This window comes from Abramis brama (assembly GCF_963993115.1).
Source record: "Abramis brama genome assembly, chromosome: 22".
Classification (NCBI taxonomy): domain Eukaryota; kingdom Metazoa; phylum Chordata; class Actinopteri; order Cypriniformes; family Leuciscidae; genus Abramis; species Abramis brama.
The window spans coordinates 31,975,375-31,994,840 of record NC_139984.1 but is presented as its reverse complement, the minus strand read 5'-3'; the positions used below and the strand labels follow the sequence as shown (position 1 = coordinate 31,994,840).

The 19,466-nt window shown below is 38.8% G+C and overlaps 2 protein-coding genes across 3 annotated transcripts in view; both read left to right on the top strand.

Moving 5' to 3' along the window:
- Positions 1 to 6,604: 6,604 nt before the first annotated feature.
- LOC311072951 (E3 ubiquitin-protein ligase TRIM39-like) lies at positions 6,605 to 17,584 on the top strand. Of its 2 annotated transcripts, XM_084098328.1 has the most exons (10): positions 6,605 to 6,698; positions 7,142 to 7,692; positions 7,935 to 7,991; positions 8,116 to 8,226; positions 9,418 to 9,528; positions 9,625 to 9,748; positions 12,616 to 12,642; positions 13,877 to 13,903; positions 14,029 to 14,387; positions 14,507 to 17,584. In XM_084098328.1, exons 2-10 carry the CDS (start codon positions 7,144 to 7,146, stop codon positions 14,516 to 14,518), a joined length of 1,377 nt encoding a protein of 458 aa, XP_083954454.1. In that variant the 5' UTR covers positions 6,605 to 6,698; positions 7,142 to 7,143; the 3' UTR covers positions 14,519 to 17,584. The 2 variants fall into 2 exon arrangements, with proteins under 2 accessions (XP_083954454.1, XP_083954453.1); XM_084098327.1 differs by having other exon boundaries at positions 14,029 to 17,584.
- LOC311072959 (zinc-binding protein A33-like) overlaps positions 6,629 to 19,466 on the top strand; it is a 40,101-nt gene continuing 27,263 nt past the window's right edge. Inside the window, exon 1 of the mRNA XM_084098340.1 lies at positions 6,629 to 6,713. The gene's annotated coding sequence lies outside the window, so the exon portion shown is untranslated. The remainder of the gene's footprint in view (positions 6,714 to 19,466) is intronic.

The following is a 19,466-nucleotide window of genomic DNA, read 5'->3' as shown; positions in this document are numbered from 1 at the left end:
CACAAAAACGAGACATGAACAGGCAGCTAATGAGAACTCATAAGCCACGTGTTCACACAGAACATGACAACATGAAAGAACACGGCCAGAGTAAAACACAAAGCTGCGTGCTAAACAGCACAAGATAAAACATGATATGAAAGCACACAGTCGATGTAAACACGAACAACACACAACAACAGAACACAACAACACGGCCCGAGTGAACTCGAAACCGTACGCTCACACGACAAGCACGAGAATAAGAGAGATCTCATCCTGTGTGCTCACAACAGAAAACAAACACGCGGAGCAGGGCCGTTTTTAGGCATAGGCAATCTATGGCGACATCAGCTGGAAGCGCACCAATGAGCGCATGTCTGGCACTTTAGCAGGGGTGTGTGTAAAGTGTGTCACAGCCACCCTTAAATATGATTGCCAGCCCCCACTAGTTCTCCCAACACTATTGGTCTAGAGTCCTGTCAATCTGACAATTGCTATATGCCACTGGATCAGAGAACAGTCAATTACTGTCTGACTGTTGCATGTAAAGTTTGCGTTTGGAGCGCTCAACAACACCATTAGATCACAGAGCTCGGTCAATGCTTTGGCAAGGTAAAGATTTTTTTTTTAACCACACATTAAAGCTAAATTCAAAGGCCAATTTAAAAAAAAAAACAAGTACAGTAAAAAGTGCACAAATCCTTCTTTGGTTAGAGCAGTATTTGTGGTAGTCAAGAAATCACGCTGTGAAATGGGCAGATAGCGTAATATTGCTGTGTGTATTTTAGAAGCAAAATATATCTGCACATTTCATAATGAATTAAGTGTGCCATTATATTTGGACTCTATAAAGAATTCATCTCTTCCTTGCACCTCCAAAAGGTGTGCGTTTCTGTGATTTGTAATTGTCCCATATAAAACTTTAACGGCCATTGTGTAATAAAATGTGCTAATTTACAACATTAATACATCCTTTATTAAACCGCTTTGTTGAATTTAACGCATCTTTACGGATGGTGTCGAAATGCTGACTCGATTCATTCGTTCTAATAGTGATAATGTGAGCAGTGTCATACAGAGGGCATAGTGTCGCGTTATTTAAAGGGGAAGTTAATACAAGTGGTCCTGAAATGAATACCAGAAATACTAATGTTGCTTTTTAAGATTTGACCGGTGACGCTAATAAGGATTTCGCCTAGAGCATCAAAATGGCTAGAAACGGCACTGAGCGGAGCATGAGTGTCTGAATCCCGACAAAGAACCGAAGCCAAACTAGACTAAGTGCCGGGATCCAAACACCACGCTCCGCACATTAAAGGTGAACTAAGTAACTTTTTTATCTTAACCGAACAGCTTTGGAGTCATTGGAATGGTTATATGACTGTTTTCGGGTTGAATGGTGGTCTTCTCGCACCCCTCGAGCGCCTGTGAGACAAAAAACCACCCTTGCAACTTTGGGGCGGCGGGCCGCCGGCCGCAGCATCAGGAAGTATCGCGTGATATCAGGTCTCGCGATGTAACAAACTGCTTTACGGCACTGCACACGTATACTATCTAAACATTTATATGCTAGCCTTCTGTGTATTATACATACCTCAGTGGACATGGCTCCGTGCGTTCGCCGGATTCTTTGAAAACAAATGCACATGACCAGCGGGAGAAGATGGGACGAGCCAGCGAGTTTTGACGACAGTGTTGTCAAATATCTATTCCGAAGCTGTAGGGGGAGCTCTATAGAGAAACTCGCGAGCAAAAAGCGAGAATGCATAATGCAGCTTTAAACAAGGCACACAGACAAGAGAGCGCACGGCTCGAACACGCTTGAAATCGGGCACTCAGACAAAGACAAGAAAAGAGCGTCAGGGCTCTGTCACAAAACCAAGAAATAAACTAGACAGAAGTGACAGAACGACCACAGCACACCGACCCAGACGTCAACACACTCCTTGGGCCCTATCTTGCACCCAGCGCAATTACACAGTCGCATGTATCATTCCTATTTTTTCCCTCAACAGACGCACATCGGTAAATTAGGGAATGAACTTGCACTCCCGGGGGCGGTTCGGCGAAAAGAGGAGGCGTGTTCCGGCGCAAACAGATGCTATTTTAAGGGCTATTTATTATTGGGCACATGCTTGGCCATAATGTAGCATGTGTACAACGCGCATACACTTTGCTTCTCTACTCTACACACAGACTAAGTGCAGTTAAGCAGTTGACATTTTTGCAAACCATACATAATTACAAGGAAAATATTCCACACGAGGGAAATCATTGTGGTGTCCATGAAGATGTGAAAAAATAAGCATAAATCTAGCTTACACATTTACCCAAATTATCATACGCCTGTTTAACCAAAGCTAATTTGGGTGTGTTTCTCCATCCCCAATGTCACTTCTCTGTGTTTTAAGGCCCTGACGAGAACGTGGTCTTCTCGGCTGTGAACCGCTCCTGGTGCGCGCCTGACAAATCCACCATTATAATAGCAAACCGCCATGGATCAAGCACACCTGCTCTTAAAGGGAATGTGAGATGTCGCTCTGATTGGTTTATTTCAAGTTACACCCAAACCACACCTATGAATAATGAAGCTACTTCAGACCAACACATTTTAGATTTGCGTCGGGCGCAAGAGTCATTTATCCCACCGGTATAATAGCATCCGCCCACAAAGTTTATTGCATTTCGCGTTTGATACTTGCGTTTCAGATCGTTAAAATAGGGCCCCTTGAGTTTTCTAGCCTGGATGCCAGCCGAACTTAGCCCCGCCCACAACATTTGAGGTTGGGAAGTTCGGTCTGGACTTGATCCGTTGTGGAGCAACTATGCTCAAACCAGAGCTGTTCGGACCAATCAAATTGTCAGGGTGGGCTTTATACGATGATGGACAGATGATCAACAGTAACGTAATCATCCACGTCTCCAAAGAGCGCTTGGGTTGCATTCGTTTTCAACAAAGATGGCTGCCGCTGGAGAATTGAGATGTGTAGATTCCGCCATCGCATCTGTTATAGAAGATATCGCCAGCGCCTTCATTTTAAAAGAGGAACAGAGAACCGCGATCAAGGCATTTGTCGATCGGAAAGATGAATGAAGAACATACATCATTTATTTCGTTGCTCTGATTGGTTGTAGGTCTATCCAATTGAGTGCAGAGGCATTTTCTTTCCCAGTTCGGTTGAAACGCCCCTTAATCGCAGCCCAATGGAGCAGATCAGACTCATATTCTGACTAGAATCTGAGTATGACGACGTCAGGCTATGAGTTTTCATGTGTCATGGAAACTTTCCATATACACATGATTTATATACTGTACATCCTGTATATCCTGTCCCATAACCCGAACAACAACCCTCACAGAAAAACAAAAACAAAACATAATTCTGTATGATTTATATGTCGTTTTCCTCATGGGGACTACATTATGTGGAATAAGGTCCTTGGTTATCGTTTGTTAATGAAAGTTTTATTAAACTTGTGTCTTCCTTGTGCTGATAACACATTATTAGGCTCTACGATTTATTCATATCTCACACACCCTCCAATTTGCATCATTTTTATTTACTCAAGAATCCTCCGAGTGCCTCGAGGTAAAAGGGGGAAAAGAGTAATTTGATCAAAACTCAAAACATAATCTGGTGCAAGTGTGAGAAGTTGAACCACTACATAAATAAAACTATTCTCTGTTTTCATTAAATAAGCCACTGACTTTTTATTGCTGGTAATGTCATATTTAGCACATTGTACTCTATGTATTAGTGGCTTTGATTAGAATTTACAAAAAATGGCATTTTTAACATAGTCTATCCTATAAGCTCCTCCATGATCTCTATATTCTTCATCAGCTGAGAAAAATAGTTTGTTCCCATTGTTAATTATTCAGTTTCAAAAGCAACACAATTTAGTGCAGTCCAGTAATAGTTTTATTACTGTTACGACTCACAATAATATTAAAAAGCGTGACTCTATCTGAGTGAAACGCCACACTGACGGCCCGTGAACGGCTTCGCTCCAGTGTGAACGATCATGTGAAACTGATTTCTTTACGTGCTAAACTCCTCCGACACAGATTGTGTGCGGCTTCTCTCCAGTGTTCATTCTCAGCTGATTTCAGGAGCATATCTATCTCATGTATGTTTAAGCATGTTTTATCCTCATGCAAGCTTTCTTTCTTTTCTATGATTTTACCGGCACTAGAATCGTTTCTAGTTTGTTACAAGAATTTCATAAATTCTATGATGAAGACTAACGAATACTTTTCCCGCTTATAAAAGTCCCAATGTGTACGTTTTTGCAGTTATTTAAAAAGATTTAACCTAAAAAAAAAGATACTCAAATGTTGATAAACCTACAGATTCTAAGGGAATCTTAAGCAAAGATAGAGATGCCATGAAATGTGTTTTTACGTCTCGTTTTACAGTCTGGGAGCGCATTAATTGAGCACTGCAAATCATCTCACATCTTCTCTGAGAAGTTCTTGGTTTTGTAAAGAAACTTATACGTAGGCATCATTTATATTTGTCTGTATCTATTAATTGTATTAATTTTGAAATGTGAGAGATGGCAGAAGGCAGTAGATGTGGCTTGAGTTAGGCAGAATAACACTGAGAAAAAACTAAAAGATCATCATGTCCTTTTACGTGCTGTGTCTAGATAACACTAGTTATGTGTTGTTAAATGTCTGCACTTCATAACACAGAGTCAGTTCCCTTGCAGAACTGCTGTAGCTTAAAATAATTATCACAAATAAAAAGTGCACATGTTAAAAGGGGACTGAGAACTTTTGAAGCTACAATAAAAATCACACTTTTTAGCCTTTTTTAAATTGTTGTCTTTGACTCAAGTTAAACCATCTTTCTTGTTACAGGTTCTGTAATTCAAATGTAAAATATTATGAAAAAGTAATAAAATGAAGAAACATACCTGAATGAATAAAATCTTCATCATCATCATCATCGCTCTGTTCTTCCTCAGCTGTGGTTTCTCTCCTCATCTTCATCATCTTCAGTGGCGTCTGCAGCATCTGCTGTTCTCCAGCGTTACAGTCTGAACCCAGAGACTCTGTGCAGGTTTGATCGGTGGATCCATGACTGTCACACGCACGCACACACACACACACACACACACACACACACACACACACACACTCTGCTGAGCGTCAGTGTAACAGAGTAAAGTGAGTCCTGTGTGTCTCTGGATCTGTGTGTGTTCAGAGAGTTGATCTCTGACGCTCCACTGAATCCTGTCCATCAGTCACACACACTCAAACCTCTTCCAGCTCCTGAGGAACACAGAATCACAGCGACTTTCAATTTATATAACAACTGTTCCTTTATTTTAAAGAATAATAAACTGTAAGCAGACTGGATGTAACATTTTTAGATATGTCAAAATAGCATAGAGACCATGGAGCCGTTCTCAGTCACACTAATGTCTGACAGGAATGCTGGAAGCTTCTCGTTGTTCTGGTAATACTTACAATAAATCACGTTTATTTTACATATAAACACTGCAGTCCGAATCTGCAGTCATATCAAGATATTTGAATTGTGAGAATCGAATCAATGAATCAACTTGATTAGATCATTAGTCAGCAGAAAGAAAGGGGGAAAAAACGGGGAAAGACAAACAAACAGAGTTTCAGGTAATTCAGGTATTAAAGGATGAAGTGAATCTTTATCATGTACAAACCTCTCGATCCCTTCAGTTTCTGGTTTCTCTCCATCATCTTTACCTCCAGTGACACCTTCTCTTTCTTCAGCTGACAGATTTCTGTGATGAAACTATCAATATCCATCATGGACAGACATATATTTAACAGGTTTACATTTTAAACATGCTATTCTCAAACTTCTACTGGTTTCTTCTGAATCTGTGAGCACTGTGTGAACTCCTTTCAAAAGTGAGCTGCTGCTGCTTCGTTTCGTTTACAGTGGATATTAAACTAATAAATAGTGCATTAGCGCCACCTATTGGCAGTATATGGACCAGAAAACACCCTTCATCTCTTCATATCCACACTGAGCCTCACACACAGTCAGAGCAAACAAAAAGCACTGCACACTATCGACTGTTAGCATATTTGAAATATGTTTATAGATTTATGTTTTATCCTCCTGTGAGCTCTTTCTTTGGTGGTTTTACCGGCGGGTAAAATCAGATTTCCCTCAGACTGACCGCCAAAATAACAGTTGAAATTTAAATGGCTGAGATTCGCGCTTCAGGATCGTGACGTGAGTGTGTGTGTGTGTGTGTGTGTGCTCTCGTACCACAACTACTAATTTTTTTTTTTTTTTCCGCGCATTCATAATTTATTTTTAGCTACCCGAAAGCCTTTATATGTTTTATTGTTTTACCGATCCAGGAAATCAAGGCAAATTGCACTGAATCATATGTTTAGTGTGTGCCTTTTCAAACAAACTTCAATTGTAAACTGTGATAACTTGATATTTGCCACTGCTCTCTTCATAAAATTAAGGAACTAAACAAAACTACATATTCTAAAAGTTTCTTACACTGTTACTCACTCAGCATGGATGGATTAGGAACAGTTTCATATTTATGATTATGGGCGGAGCTACATATATGACATCACTGCATGTGTGTAAAGACTTCAGTGAAAGTGAAACTTAACAGATGAGCTGGAAGCTTCTTCAAAACAACACTTCTTTTCAGAAACCCTGAAATTAACGATCAAATCTGACATTCACTCACAGGTAAGCGATGGAAATGTAAGTTCACTAGTTTAATAGCATGATGCAGTACAAGAACATTTATAAAATGAAAGTCTGTGTTCATGCAACATATATCAGAATCAGGAAGTACTTGAACTGCAGACAGAATAAACAAAGTTCAATGTTTATTTATTAAGTTATTTGCTTGAAAAATTACAGTTCCACTCATTTTCTGTGTTGTTTTTTTATAAATGTTGTTGTGAAAACCTGTTACATTTGCTGTACTGTGGCTCCTAGTTTCTAGCTTTTTTCCCTAGTTTAGTTTCTGTATTTAGTTTATTCAGATTTTTTCTACAGGTATTTAACATGCAACATCCACATAGCCTAATTTACTCAGTACATATAATTATCAAAATCGCTCTCTTCAGGAATGTAGAAGATATATTGACATTATTTATCTTATTACTACTTACTTATCTTTTCAGCCATGGCATCTTCCAGTGGTCCAGCACTAAATGAGGAGCTCCAGTGCTCCATCTGTCTGGAAGTGTTCACTGATCCAGTCACCACTCCATGTGGACACAACTTCTGCAGAACCTGCCTGAGCGAGTGCTGGACGAACACACAGACCTGCTTCTGTCCACTCTGTGAAGAAACATTCAGCAGAAGACCTGAGCTCAAGATTAATACAACACTCGGAAAGCTTGTGCAACACTTTAAGAAGCTTAATCAAGAAACTGAAGTGTTCTGTGACTTCTGTGGTGGAAGAAAGCAGAAAGCAGTGAAGACCTGCCTGACGTGTCAAAGCTCTTACTGTGAGACTCATCTGGAGCCTCATCACAGAGTCCCACGTCTAAAGAAACACACACTGATCAGCGCTGTGGAAAATCTGGAGGATTATATATGCCAGAAACACGAAAGACCTCTGGAGCTGTTCTGCAGAGACGACCAGACGTGTGTTTGTCTGTCCTGCACTGAAGGAGAACACAGGACTCACAACACTGTTCCTATTGAGGAGGAGAGTCGAGAGAAGAAGGTAAAGAGATACAGACAAAACACTTTAAACACACTGTGAAATGCACCCTAAATCAGCTAAAAGTTAATTTTGTCAACTTTTGAGAATGCAATATAAGTTACCTTCAAAGCTGACAGACATGGACTAAAAGAAAAAAAAATTCATGGGGTCTAACATTTATTATTCAAATAAGATTTTCTTTTGTCAGAAGATTTAATTCTAAATTCAGTGATAAATGTGTCTGTGTTTTTCTCTGTATGCAGATGATCCAGGACAGAATGAAGAAGATTCAAGAGATCAAACACTCAGAGCAGAGAAAAGTGAGTAAAAAAAAATAAAAATTAAAATCATTTGGCTTCTTGCACTTTGAGCCACAACTTATCACAAGCTTTGCGATCTTTCTTCGAGAAGTGTTGCTTGAACTGAATCTTCCTCTTTTTGCAGACTCACGCCTCCAATGATTGTTTCCTTACTTCGTCTCGGACTGTCCACATTTCAAACTGGATGATTATTGGTCTGGGTGTCCTGTTGGTAGCAACATTGATATATACCAGTGTAAGTGAGTGTGCAAGAGTGTGTAAGTGCATTGGTTTAGGAGTGAGTGGTTTGGTACCTGCGGTTAAGTGTGTCTTCAGCTGCTTCTAGAATGATGTGATGGTCTCAGCAAATTAATGGTAACCAAATATGTTGAAAATGCAAAACGGGAAAATTATTCTAGTCTCCTCACAGTAAATGAATTACATAAATCACATTAAGAAAAGTGTCAATTAATTTTTTTTTTAGTTCGCATTACTGGATATTACTGTTGGTCGTTTAACATTAAAACAGTGTCAGGGTTCTGTCACTTTAGTCTGTTTATTCTTGGTTTTGATGACAGAACTCTGACACTGCTATTCTCTTGTGTTGTAATGGTGAGCGTGCGGTTCGATCGGGCCGAATGCTCTTCTGTCCATGTGAGTTGCTTTGTGTGTGGAGCGTAGTGTTCGGATCCCGACACTTCAGTCTAGTTTTGTTTCGGTTCTGTGTCGAGGTTTGGACATTCATGCTCCATGTGTTTGTCTTCTGTTCTGAGAGCACGGGATGAGCATTCCCTCATTCTCCATGAGCTCTGTCTAGTTGTGTGAGCGTGCGGTTTCGAGTTCACTTGGGCCATACGCTATTCTGTTCGCATGTGTTGTTGTGTTTTGTGCAGAACACGGGTCAAGTTTTCATCGGCCACTTGTTTTCATGTTGTGTCATGTGTGAACAAGCGGCTTATGAGTGTTCTCATTAGCTGTGTGTTCGTGTCAGTTCCCCACATGCTCTCCCTCCTTACCTGCCTTGTTTGCTACCAATTTATTCTCCTTGTGTTTTCAGTCCTGTGACAGTTTGTTGTCTTACATTCCTTGTGTCCTGATCCCTGAAGCCATGTCATGTCCTGCTACCAAGTCTTGTCCTGCCAAGGCAAGCTGACCGGTCCTGTTTTCTCCTACGGGGAACAAACAAAAGCCCATTTCTCGCCTCATCCCTTACCTCAACCTTGACAAACAGTTGTCAAATACTAGTATTAAATGTTTAGGCACTTCTTATGTTGATTATTTGACCATTAAAAACTGAACAGTAAAGCCTGTCTTCATTGATTTGATTGGCCATCTCAGTAATTTTGGCATTGATGAGTGTTAGAACTAGAGAAAAACCAGCTTAAAATGTAACCTTTGGGGGTAATTCAGTGTTGAGCTCTTCACTGATCTGATCCACTCCATTTAGAGATATCAGTCTGATCAGCTGAAGATGATGGAGGAAATCACTGAGCTGAAGAGGAGAAACACTGAGCTGGAGCAGCTCTCACACACTGACGATCATCTACATCTCATACAGGTCTGTCAACATCTGTCTCATCAGTGATAATGTGGAATATAATTAATATTTAATAGTCTTCTCTCTCCTGCTGTAGATGTACTCATCCCTGTACAGCCTTTTTTCACACACAGCAAGAACTGGATTGAGATCGATAGTGACTCTGATGTGGACGTGCACGTGCTGAAATTAGCTCTGACTGAACTGAAGAAACAGCTTATAGAAAAACTCACTCAAACTGGTATGTGAATATCAAATACAGGGTTTTTGTCATGAACTTTTTTTTTTTAAAGCGTTAACTTAATTGTAAGCTTCTGTGATGTACTGGTGATCACCACATTATTATAAAATCACTTAAAGTTATATCTTCAACTCAAGAGAACGCAGCGTTGTGGACCAATAACCCTGCATTAATATTGAGATCAATCAGCATTTTCAGGAGAATGTGTGTCTTAGTAACTGTATTAAGCAGGGTCAGCACAGCATCATCTGTCTCTCTGTCTATCTTATATGTGAACTGGAGTGGATCTAGTAAAGACGCCACAGTGGAGGTCAAATGACCTTGTTATTGAGAGCTTGTTATTTGGGGAAATTTTCAGTTTTAGTTTCAGACAATATCTTCTGGATCTATCTATCAAAATTTGATATACAACGTAATACAATCGATCAATAGTCCAGGTTAAATGAGTGGGACAGTCCACATATTGCTTAAGAATAGGTCGATATTCAGATAAGTCACATAAATGAAAGTCTCCAAGAAATAAAACAGGTTGACCTGCAGAGCGAGTGCATCATTGTAGCTTTTCGCTATTCTCTCTCCTGCAGCATCAACGTTCGGTCCGAGTACATTAGGAAATCTGACCGTGATCTTGCCGATCTCCCTTGAGAGATAAAATGAGAAAATCTCACAGTCCGGTGTGCACACTCCCTCCCGTACACAGTATTGTGTGGCCCAGCTGTTGTAAGCAAACACACACAGCCCTCCAATGGATTTAAATGAGCTACACTCGTCTCTGTTCGCTCGTATTGTTGAAAACCCTGTTTGGCACAGGGTTGAATGATGATCTTTGAGCCGATTTTCTGTAGGGCAAACGAGGTTCCCTTTCAGTAATTGAGTTTCTGTAAGGCACATGAGGTCGCTCTGTCTGTCTACATTAATCCGGATAGATTTAAAAACTGAGTTTTCGTTTCAAAACTCTCCGTCCACACTAGCGTTTTCAAGCATTTTCCAAAAGTTTCTCATCCACAATGAAACGACAGAAAACACTAAATTCACATTACAGCGCATGCGTAAACCCTCATAAAAGCTCACTGAGATGATACAGAAAGACATAATCAAGTTATCACGCAATTCTTCTCACCATTATATGTTTGGTCTAAAACGTGACTGCTCTCATGTTTTTCCGCAGGACAGCAAATGCGAGTGAATTTTCTGTCATCTTTGCAGGACTGTGATATGAAGAGTGTGCAAACTGTTGTGGAAATTCTTAATACGAATCTGACTTCTTCACCACAGACAATTTAAACAACTTGCAGTTGTTAAAAATACAATACAATACTTCCCTGAAGTAAGGTGACGGCGTCCCGTCACGAAGCTACTATCACTCCCTCAATCACACTTAGATGTTCTTTTGTTTTCTTTTGAGCGTAGAATCTGTTTCTCAGCTGCGCAGCATATCTGACACGACTCCCAAGTTGCTCTTTGTAGAAATGAAGTTTTATTCATGGCCGGGAGATCACTGGCCACAACAACCAAGTGAATCTCCTGAATAGAAAGATACATGTACATTTATGTCATACAGTTGAGTAAAAATCAATGTCACTCAAGTCTTCTTCACTGTGATTTGTTCTGGTGATTGGTTTGTAATGATCTGAGCTAGGCATATGACTGTTAGTTCTACTGTGTTAAGCACTTTTTGGTTAAGTATATATGGCCTTTGACCTGAGCATCCTTAGTCTGCGTTTTTCTGTACATTTAATGTTGAAAATACCCATTACATAAAATATTTCTATCACAAAAGTAACATATTTTAGCAACAGTGTGAAAGTGAATAGCACATAACGGGCACAATACCGGTAAAAATATTAATATCTATGGGTTCAGTATGCCTCACATGACTAAACGTTCTGACAGTCCACACTACAACGCGAAAACTGTGTTTTCAAATGTATCCAATTTGGAGAGCGTTTTCAAAAAACATTGTTTTCATTGCTAAAAACACGGTCTCAGTGTGGGCGGAAGGCCAAAACGGAGAGAAAAATATGTGTTTTCAAACAAAAACATATTAGTGTGGACAAGACCTGAATTCACAATCATGTTCAGCTCTTAGCATAAGTTCATTACCGAACGCACGTTTGACAGGGTAATGATGGGCAAAGGAAACCTGATCCAGTGTTTCCAGAGTCGGTGTCTCACACCTCCACTTTCCTCTCTTTCACCTCTTCAACAATCTGTCATGCCGCCGGATTGCATAACAATCCTCAAGGTTTACAGATGAAGAGCCGCCAGTAGGGCGTAGTGAATAAGTGACAACAGGTGAGGGCGTCTTGTCGGTCTGTCCAGCAGTTATTCCGAGACGTGAATGTCGTAAGGCAAAATTATACCATAGTGCGAAATTCATGGCAGAATACTGGGTAAAATACCATTTCCAGCAAGTGTCAGACCACTTGGGTTTACGCATCAGACCAAAAGAACTGTTCAAAGCAAACTTAAGATCTCACACGAGCAAACAAAACACGCGGTGAGCACAGAGATCCCGTCACTGACACACAACCAGAAGTCTGACTATAAAATAAACTGTCTAAAAGGTTTCCTCACTTCACAAGGACAATATAGACAGCAAAAATAACTATTTTTTTACACTGAATAATTATTATTACAGCTTTAATAAAAATACAACTTGACATTTCTGCTTTTAAACCCTCTGTTATGATTGTCTCATAGACCTCCATCGTACATATATTTACTGCAATAACATTCTGCATTTTGTTTTACAAACTGATGGACGATCAACATTTCCAAGATGCTGCCAGTAGAGAGAAACTCACTGTTAACCTGAAATTACTGCTATGAATAATTCATCATTATATTGTCATCTGTGTCCACAGAGTTGGAGTTTGTGCAGAAGTTTGCAGGTACAGTGTGATTGACACCAATACACTCACAATACTTTTGTTTATAATGTACACATGAAAATGTTTGTAATAAAATAGTTTACTCATACGATGTGCCGGCAGGTAGTAAGAAGAGCCTCAGCATTTAATAAAAACTGGCTTTAATCGGTTAACTATTTTCTATGTTTTTCAATATGTTTCATGCGGTTTCAAGAGCGAGGGACGCCGGACAAATGGATATCTATCTGAGTCCTTAAATTTTCGGGTAGCATGTGACCTGAAGCTGGTCTCTAATTGGTTTCTTCAAGATTCTCCTCCGGACGCAGGTCGTTGCGTCCCTGGCGAATCAGAAATGGATACATATTATTTTATCCAATCTGACTGGTTCTCGTCACCTGTCATTCAACGTTACGCTCTTGGCCACTACTGCGAGTGCGCGGGTGACTCCGTCAAAACCTTGCTAGGCTAACCACTTTGGTAGAAATAATGGCAGCAGTTAATCCACATTCTGTAATTTATTTACAAAAAAAAACGTTCACAAGGCTTTCGCTGAAAAAAAAAAAAAAAAGGATAAAGGATCTCGGACCGGACCAACCAGATTTACAAATCCAGTAGCAGGCCAGTGACAGAGGACGAAGCTAACGCTACACCCGGAGCTTCACCCGCGCTTGTGATGAGAAATGGAGGTGGCTGGCTGGATGTGATGTTAGCAGTGCCCTGTTTTGTTTTGTCACTGAAGTTTTGTGGACAACAACGGGGGTAAGAGACCTCAAACATCTATCTGAAAAATATACCTATTCCAGCTATTTATGGAGAATAATCTCGAAGAAGTCTTTTCCGAAACTGTGACTCTCCTAAAAGTTCTCATTACCACACCCATGATCACAGCTGAAGCTGAGAGGTGCTTTTCAACCTTGAAAAGAATCAAAACTTTTCTCAGAAACACTATGACCCAGGAGAGGCTGAATGCACTGGCATTGCTGTCCATCGAAAAGAGACTTGTTACTGAGATGACTGACTTTAATCAGAGAGTCATTGAGAAATTTGCTGGCCAGAAAGAAAGGAGAGCAAAATTTATGTTCAAGTAGGAAACATGCTTTTTGGTACTGCTTTGTATTATTATTTTTTTTTAATAAAAAAATAAAAATAAAAAAAAACGCCCCCCCCAGAAATAATTATAACCAGCCACCACTGCTGTTAACCTGAAATTACTGCTATGAATAATTCATCATTATATTGTCATCTGTGTCCACAGGGTTGAAGTTTGTGCAGAAGTTTGCAGGTACAGTGTGACTGACACCATTTTCTTCAATACACTCACAATACATTGTTTATAATCTGTATTATATACTGTACATCTGAAAATGTTTGTTCTGAAGTTGATTGATAATGTCTGATCTCTCTCAGTGGATGTAACTCTGGATCCTGATACAGCTGATCCATATCTCATCCTGTCTGATGATGGAAAACAAGTCAGTCTTGGAGACATTGAGCAGGACGTCCCAGAAAACCCAAAGAGATTTGAAAATAACATTTGTGTTCTGGCAAAGCAGGGATTCAGTTCAGGGAGATTTTACTATGAGGTGCAGGTGAAGGGAAGGACTAAGTGGATTTTAGGAGTGGCCAGAGAATCCATTAACAGGAAGGGGCAGATTATACTGATTCCTGAGGATGGATACTGGACTGTGATGCTGAAGAATGAGAATCAATATGAAGCTAATGAAAGTCCACCTGTCTCTTTATCTCTGAGAGTGAAACCTGAGAAGGTTGGTGTGTTTGTGGATTATAAGGAGGGTCTGGTCTCTTTTTATGACGTGGAGTCCAGATCTCATATCTACTCTTTCACTGGTCAGACTTTCACTGACAAACTCTATCCATTTTTCAGCCCATACACTAATGATGAAGGTAAAAACTCAAACCCCCTGATCATCACTCCTGTCTCTGTCATGGGCGGACAAAACTGGAAACAGTTGCAGGTTCTCAAAAGTGTTTATTAAGCTCAGAAAAGGTCAGACAAACAGTTCAGAACAGTGGAGGGCGGCGACTCAGGCTCGTGCAGGGACTTGATGGTCTGTGGTGCGCTGGTGCTGTGACGGTGATGAATCCCGATCCCGGTGCTGGAGTGCGGTGAACCAAAAGACGAAGAACAAGAACGGCAGGAAGACAAGGCAGGCGAACACAGACACGGCAACTCCACGGGAAACACAGACACGGCAATCACAGGACCTCAACAAACAATCCGACACTGGAACAGAGAATGGAGTGAGTATATATAGGGAATGGAAATGAATCGCAGCTGTGAACAGTGATTGTGATGATGATGATGATCAGCTGGAGCGCTGACAGACACGTGAGCGGGACAACGCCCACTCACACATAAACAACAACGACACGAGACAAGAAGGAAACAATGCATTCAACAACCGTGACAGTCTCACCTTTAATGGATTAGAATATGTAAATGAAAACCAAACATTTTTTTTGCACTAAACCACAATCAAGTAGATTTTACCAGAACACTTTATAATAATACAGTAATAAAGTCATTTACAAACTATTAGTTTATAGTTAATTAACAGTTTACAAACTGTAGTTTGTACAGTGTGTGAGTCACTCGAATCACTTTAGATTATTTTTTTATTTTATTTTATTTTATATTTATATTTATTTCATAGTTCTCACTTTAGATTAGGTCACAGAAAAAGTTATTAATTTAATGCTTTAATCCAGCCTTTATTAGACATTAATTACATTAGTATTTTATGTTAAAATGTTTACAAATACACACACAGACACTCTCTCTCACACACACACACACACACACACAAACACAGACTCACACACACAGACTCACAAACACTCACTCACACACACATGCACATTCACAAACACTCATGGCGCTCGCTTTGTGTCATTTCTTTCCTAACCAAGCTTAAAGATGTGTTAACGTGCGTGTGGAGAACGTCTGCCCGTCTTAACGTCTGCCCGTCTGAACGCAAAACGTGCCTTGGCTAATTTAAAAATAGCGCACGTACTTTTATGCAGCTACTTGTATGATGGATTAATAAATTACTAACTTACTAACTGTATTTTTATATGTACATTTCTGAAATGCATTTTCTGAAATGCTGTTTTGAAACAATAGCCTATTGTCTTATTTGAGACACTGTTCGAACAGTGTGGGCTAGATGATTTGATAATTTAGCTATTAAAGCTATTATTAAATTAGAGATGAAGTAATTTTCAGCAGAGAAAATCACATTAATAGCTATTTAACATAGGCCTAGCTTTTAACATCCTCGGAGAATATTAAGAAAATACTATTAAGGTTTGGATACATAAAAAAACGAATCTCAACAGTGAAAAGCTTTGAATGTATTTTGCAATATCAATTATGCATGAGCATGTATGGGAATAGGAAATAGGCTATAGGCTACAATAATAATAAAAAAAGCTCTATAGTAGAATGGATGCATTACTTAATTATATTCTTAAATTCTATGTTATAAAAAATCGTTCTATGAACTTCTAGCAAGCTCATTTAAACCGAGTTGTAAATGCCGAAATGAACGGAGGCTAAATTAATATTAATATACTAAATATCAATATAAAATTGCCGGTAGATGGCGCCAAGGCCCTGTTCTATTGAGATTACTGGTTGATGTTCAACCTATTCTTTCAAAAACACAAATATATATATTTAACACCCACACAACTAGGCTACTCATTTTAGACAATTGCAGTTGTTCTGCTGTGGCGTTGTTTGGAACTGTATTTTCATCGACTATTGTGTGAAATGCCAGTCATTAATATATTGTTTATTTACAGGCATTCTGGTTTTCTAAAAACTGCTCATTACAAAAACATTCAAACAAATATTTACAAATTTGTGTTTTACTTGGTATTTTTTATATTCTTGGCATGTTGGCAATTCATTTTCATTATATGTATATTTCATTATATTTCTGTTACTCAGAAGTGAAACATTATGTGAATTTAAAGTGGCTTCGTTATAATAGCTACATTTTAATGTTTTAATGACAGTGTCTTGGCTATAAATTTTGCATTTCACTAATGAAGGGGAATGTAAAGCATTAAATCAACCAGGTCTCTGATATAGCTCAGAGGTGCATCTCCTGAAGCTTCATTTGACAAGAATATATTGACAGAGCACAACTCAGTGACACACATTTAGATGGAAGAACAACACAGAAACAAACAGGGTCAACAGTCGGAAAGAAGAGGAGTAATGATGTGTGGTGGAAGAAGGGTACAGAGGCAAAACAGTGGAAGAGGTCAAGATTGTGGACGTTTCTAATGAAATAAGGACACTATTGCAGACAATGTTATCAATCATGACCTTACAATGACTGAGGGTCAAAAGGTAAAGCTGAATGTTGGGAGAACAACAGTGTCTTCAATCATTCAAACATTTGTAGACAGAACAGGTGTGTAATCAGACATTATTTTCAGTACTGTAATACTGTATACGTACTCCACTTGCATTTTACATACAGTAACAGTAAATATACTTTATAGAGAATGTAACACACACACACACACACATATATATATATATATGAGTGAGTGTGTGTGTGTGTGTGTATGTGTACATATGTATGTCATTGTGATATAAAGAATATAAATATAAATCATAGCCATTGTTTAAATCTGAAAATACTGAACACTGCAAATTGTATAACATGTACTTCATTAACTACGAAATTAAGTGAATGCTTTTTACTGTAATTCTTATTTATGTAACAAACTTTATTTCCCAGGATTTAAAGATTTAGTGTAGCATTTATGATTATTGTGTGTGCTTAAGAGCAGAGTAAAGGTATGGGTATCTCATGTATAAGGTAGACAGGAATAGGACCAGCATGCAGGCAATACCATAGAATAAAGCAGTCATACTCTGACTATTTTAATTCTATTATTCTGTTATTAAAAGATGCTACAAATGACATTACAAACTCTTCGTTTTGACATAAAAATCAATTTTAAAAAATCATTCAGTCATACATTTCACTTATTATTTATTTTGTGTTAGTGGAATAACTTCCAAAGATGCATGCAGAAGCCCCATATACAAATCTGTAAGACATTTAAAACACTGAAAATATTTTACAAAAGCAAATGTATACTATATCGAACATTGCTCCTTTCAGAAATTGTTAATGCATTGAGCCCTTAATGTACAGGAATAAATGACCCAAGACTTACTGAAACTTCCTACAAGTATATCAAGGAGTGGACATGGCTAATGAGCAGATGAGTGTCCCTCTGCTGCCACCTACTGACTTTAGTGGTCATTTACTGTCATTTTTGTTTTAAGTGTTTGTTTTTCCTGCAGGTGAAAACAAGATGCATCCGTTTAAGCCTTTTACTTTATTTATCAGGGCTGTCAATTGTTTTGCGTGATATATTTGTATGCTCTTAACATAGTAGCAAAAAAAATGTGCAGTATGACTAGGCTACATTTAATAGAGTGCTAGGCTTTATAAAAACTGTAGTGTAGCTCTATTAAATAGTATATTTATGTTAAACTATTTTAAATTGAATGATTAATGACCTGTTCAGAATAAGTATAGCAGTAACCGGCAATCAGAAGTATGATAATTCATTTTAGTTTAAAATCCAATAAGTTTTAAAGTGGTTTCTGAATGGTTAATTAATAGCCTACTAAATGCAGCATCTATGAATTAACTTGAGGCATGCAGATCGGCTGCTGCAGGGCTTTAACAAATCTTAAACAAACAAATAATTATATGATCCACTTTTTCTGAATTTTACTAGCCCATTTTAATTTTCTCTCATCGTATACATGACAATATACTTTTATCTATCATTGGGATACCAAATGTATGTACTTAACAGACATTCAGCATTATAGAAATAAATAAATCCAATGTAGTCCTAAGTAAACTGCCAAAATAAGATTATCTATAATGTCTATAACAGTAGCCTAAATGTATGAGAAAATAAGGAAAATTAGGCGGGCAGACGGGCAGACGTTCAAACGGGCAGACGTACAGACGTGCAGACGTAATCCACACGTTAACTTCTAACGTGACGCCGCCGTCACGTCTGTAAATATCAACAGCTATGGCGTTCCAATATGAGGTGTGATTTGTGCACTTTTTGGCGATCGCGAAGCAAACTGAGAGGTGAACTAACGTGTATATGCCAGGCACGGCGCCAGGATTCAAGTTTTGGATGGGCCAGACCAATTGTGGGTGGGCCTTAAATTAAAAACGTTTTAAAAAAAAAAAACGTTATCCAATCACTGCTTAACCTAATAAAAAAATATTGACTAATATAGCCTACTGTTATATTATCTGTGCGTATACATAATATAGATTTTAATAGCTTGATGCTCTTTAAATATTTTGTTGCATTGTTAAAAGTTTCGGTGCATAGGACAGACCTATCCGCGATCGCTCTCCATGGTTCTGACCAAAGAAGGAATTGGAATCTCCGTTACGCATCATACGCATCATACCTGGGCTGCATTTTCCGATAACATTGTCTCTTAGCGCGCTACGAAGACTCTTAAGGTATAACTTAACTAAAGGTATACTACCACTAAAGGTATATCATTGCTAGGCGTCTTCAGGGCTATCATCCACTCGCAAGGCAGAGGCGCTGGCGCCCTCCTAGCAACGGCGCTGTTTTTGGTAAAACATGATTTTGACGACTTCATTAAGTTTTGTTTTATAGAAAACTCTTTTTAAAAGATTTTCGTTTTGTATAAATTGTATCTTAATTTTGATCAATGTTTTATCAATCACTTGCCCGTATTTAATAAATAAGACAATGTAATAAGGCGCCGACACGATCAC

Excerpts from the sequence above, each read along its gene's own strand:
- LOC311072951 (XM_084098327.1), top strand. The coding sequence starts at position 7,144 with ATGGCATCTTCCAGTGGTCCAGCACTAAATGAGGAGCTCCAGTGCTCC. Across the intron at positions 7,992-8,115 it reads AACACTCAGAGCAGAGAAAA|ACTCACGCCTCCAATGATTG; the intron begins GTGAGTAAAAAA and ends CTCTTTTTGCAG. Across the intron at positions 9,749-12,615 it reads AGAAAAACTCACTCAAACTG|AGTTGGAGTTTGTGCAGAAG; the intron begins GTATGTGAATAT and ends CTGTGTCCACAG.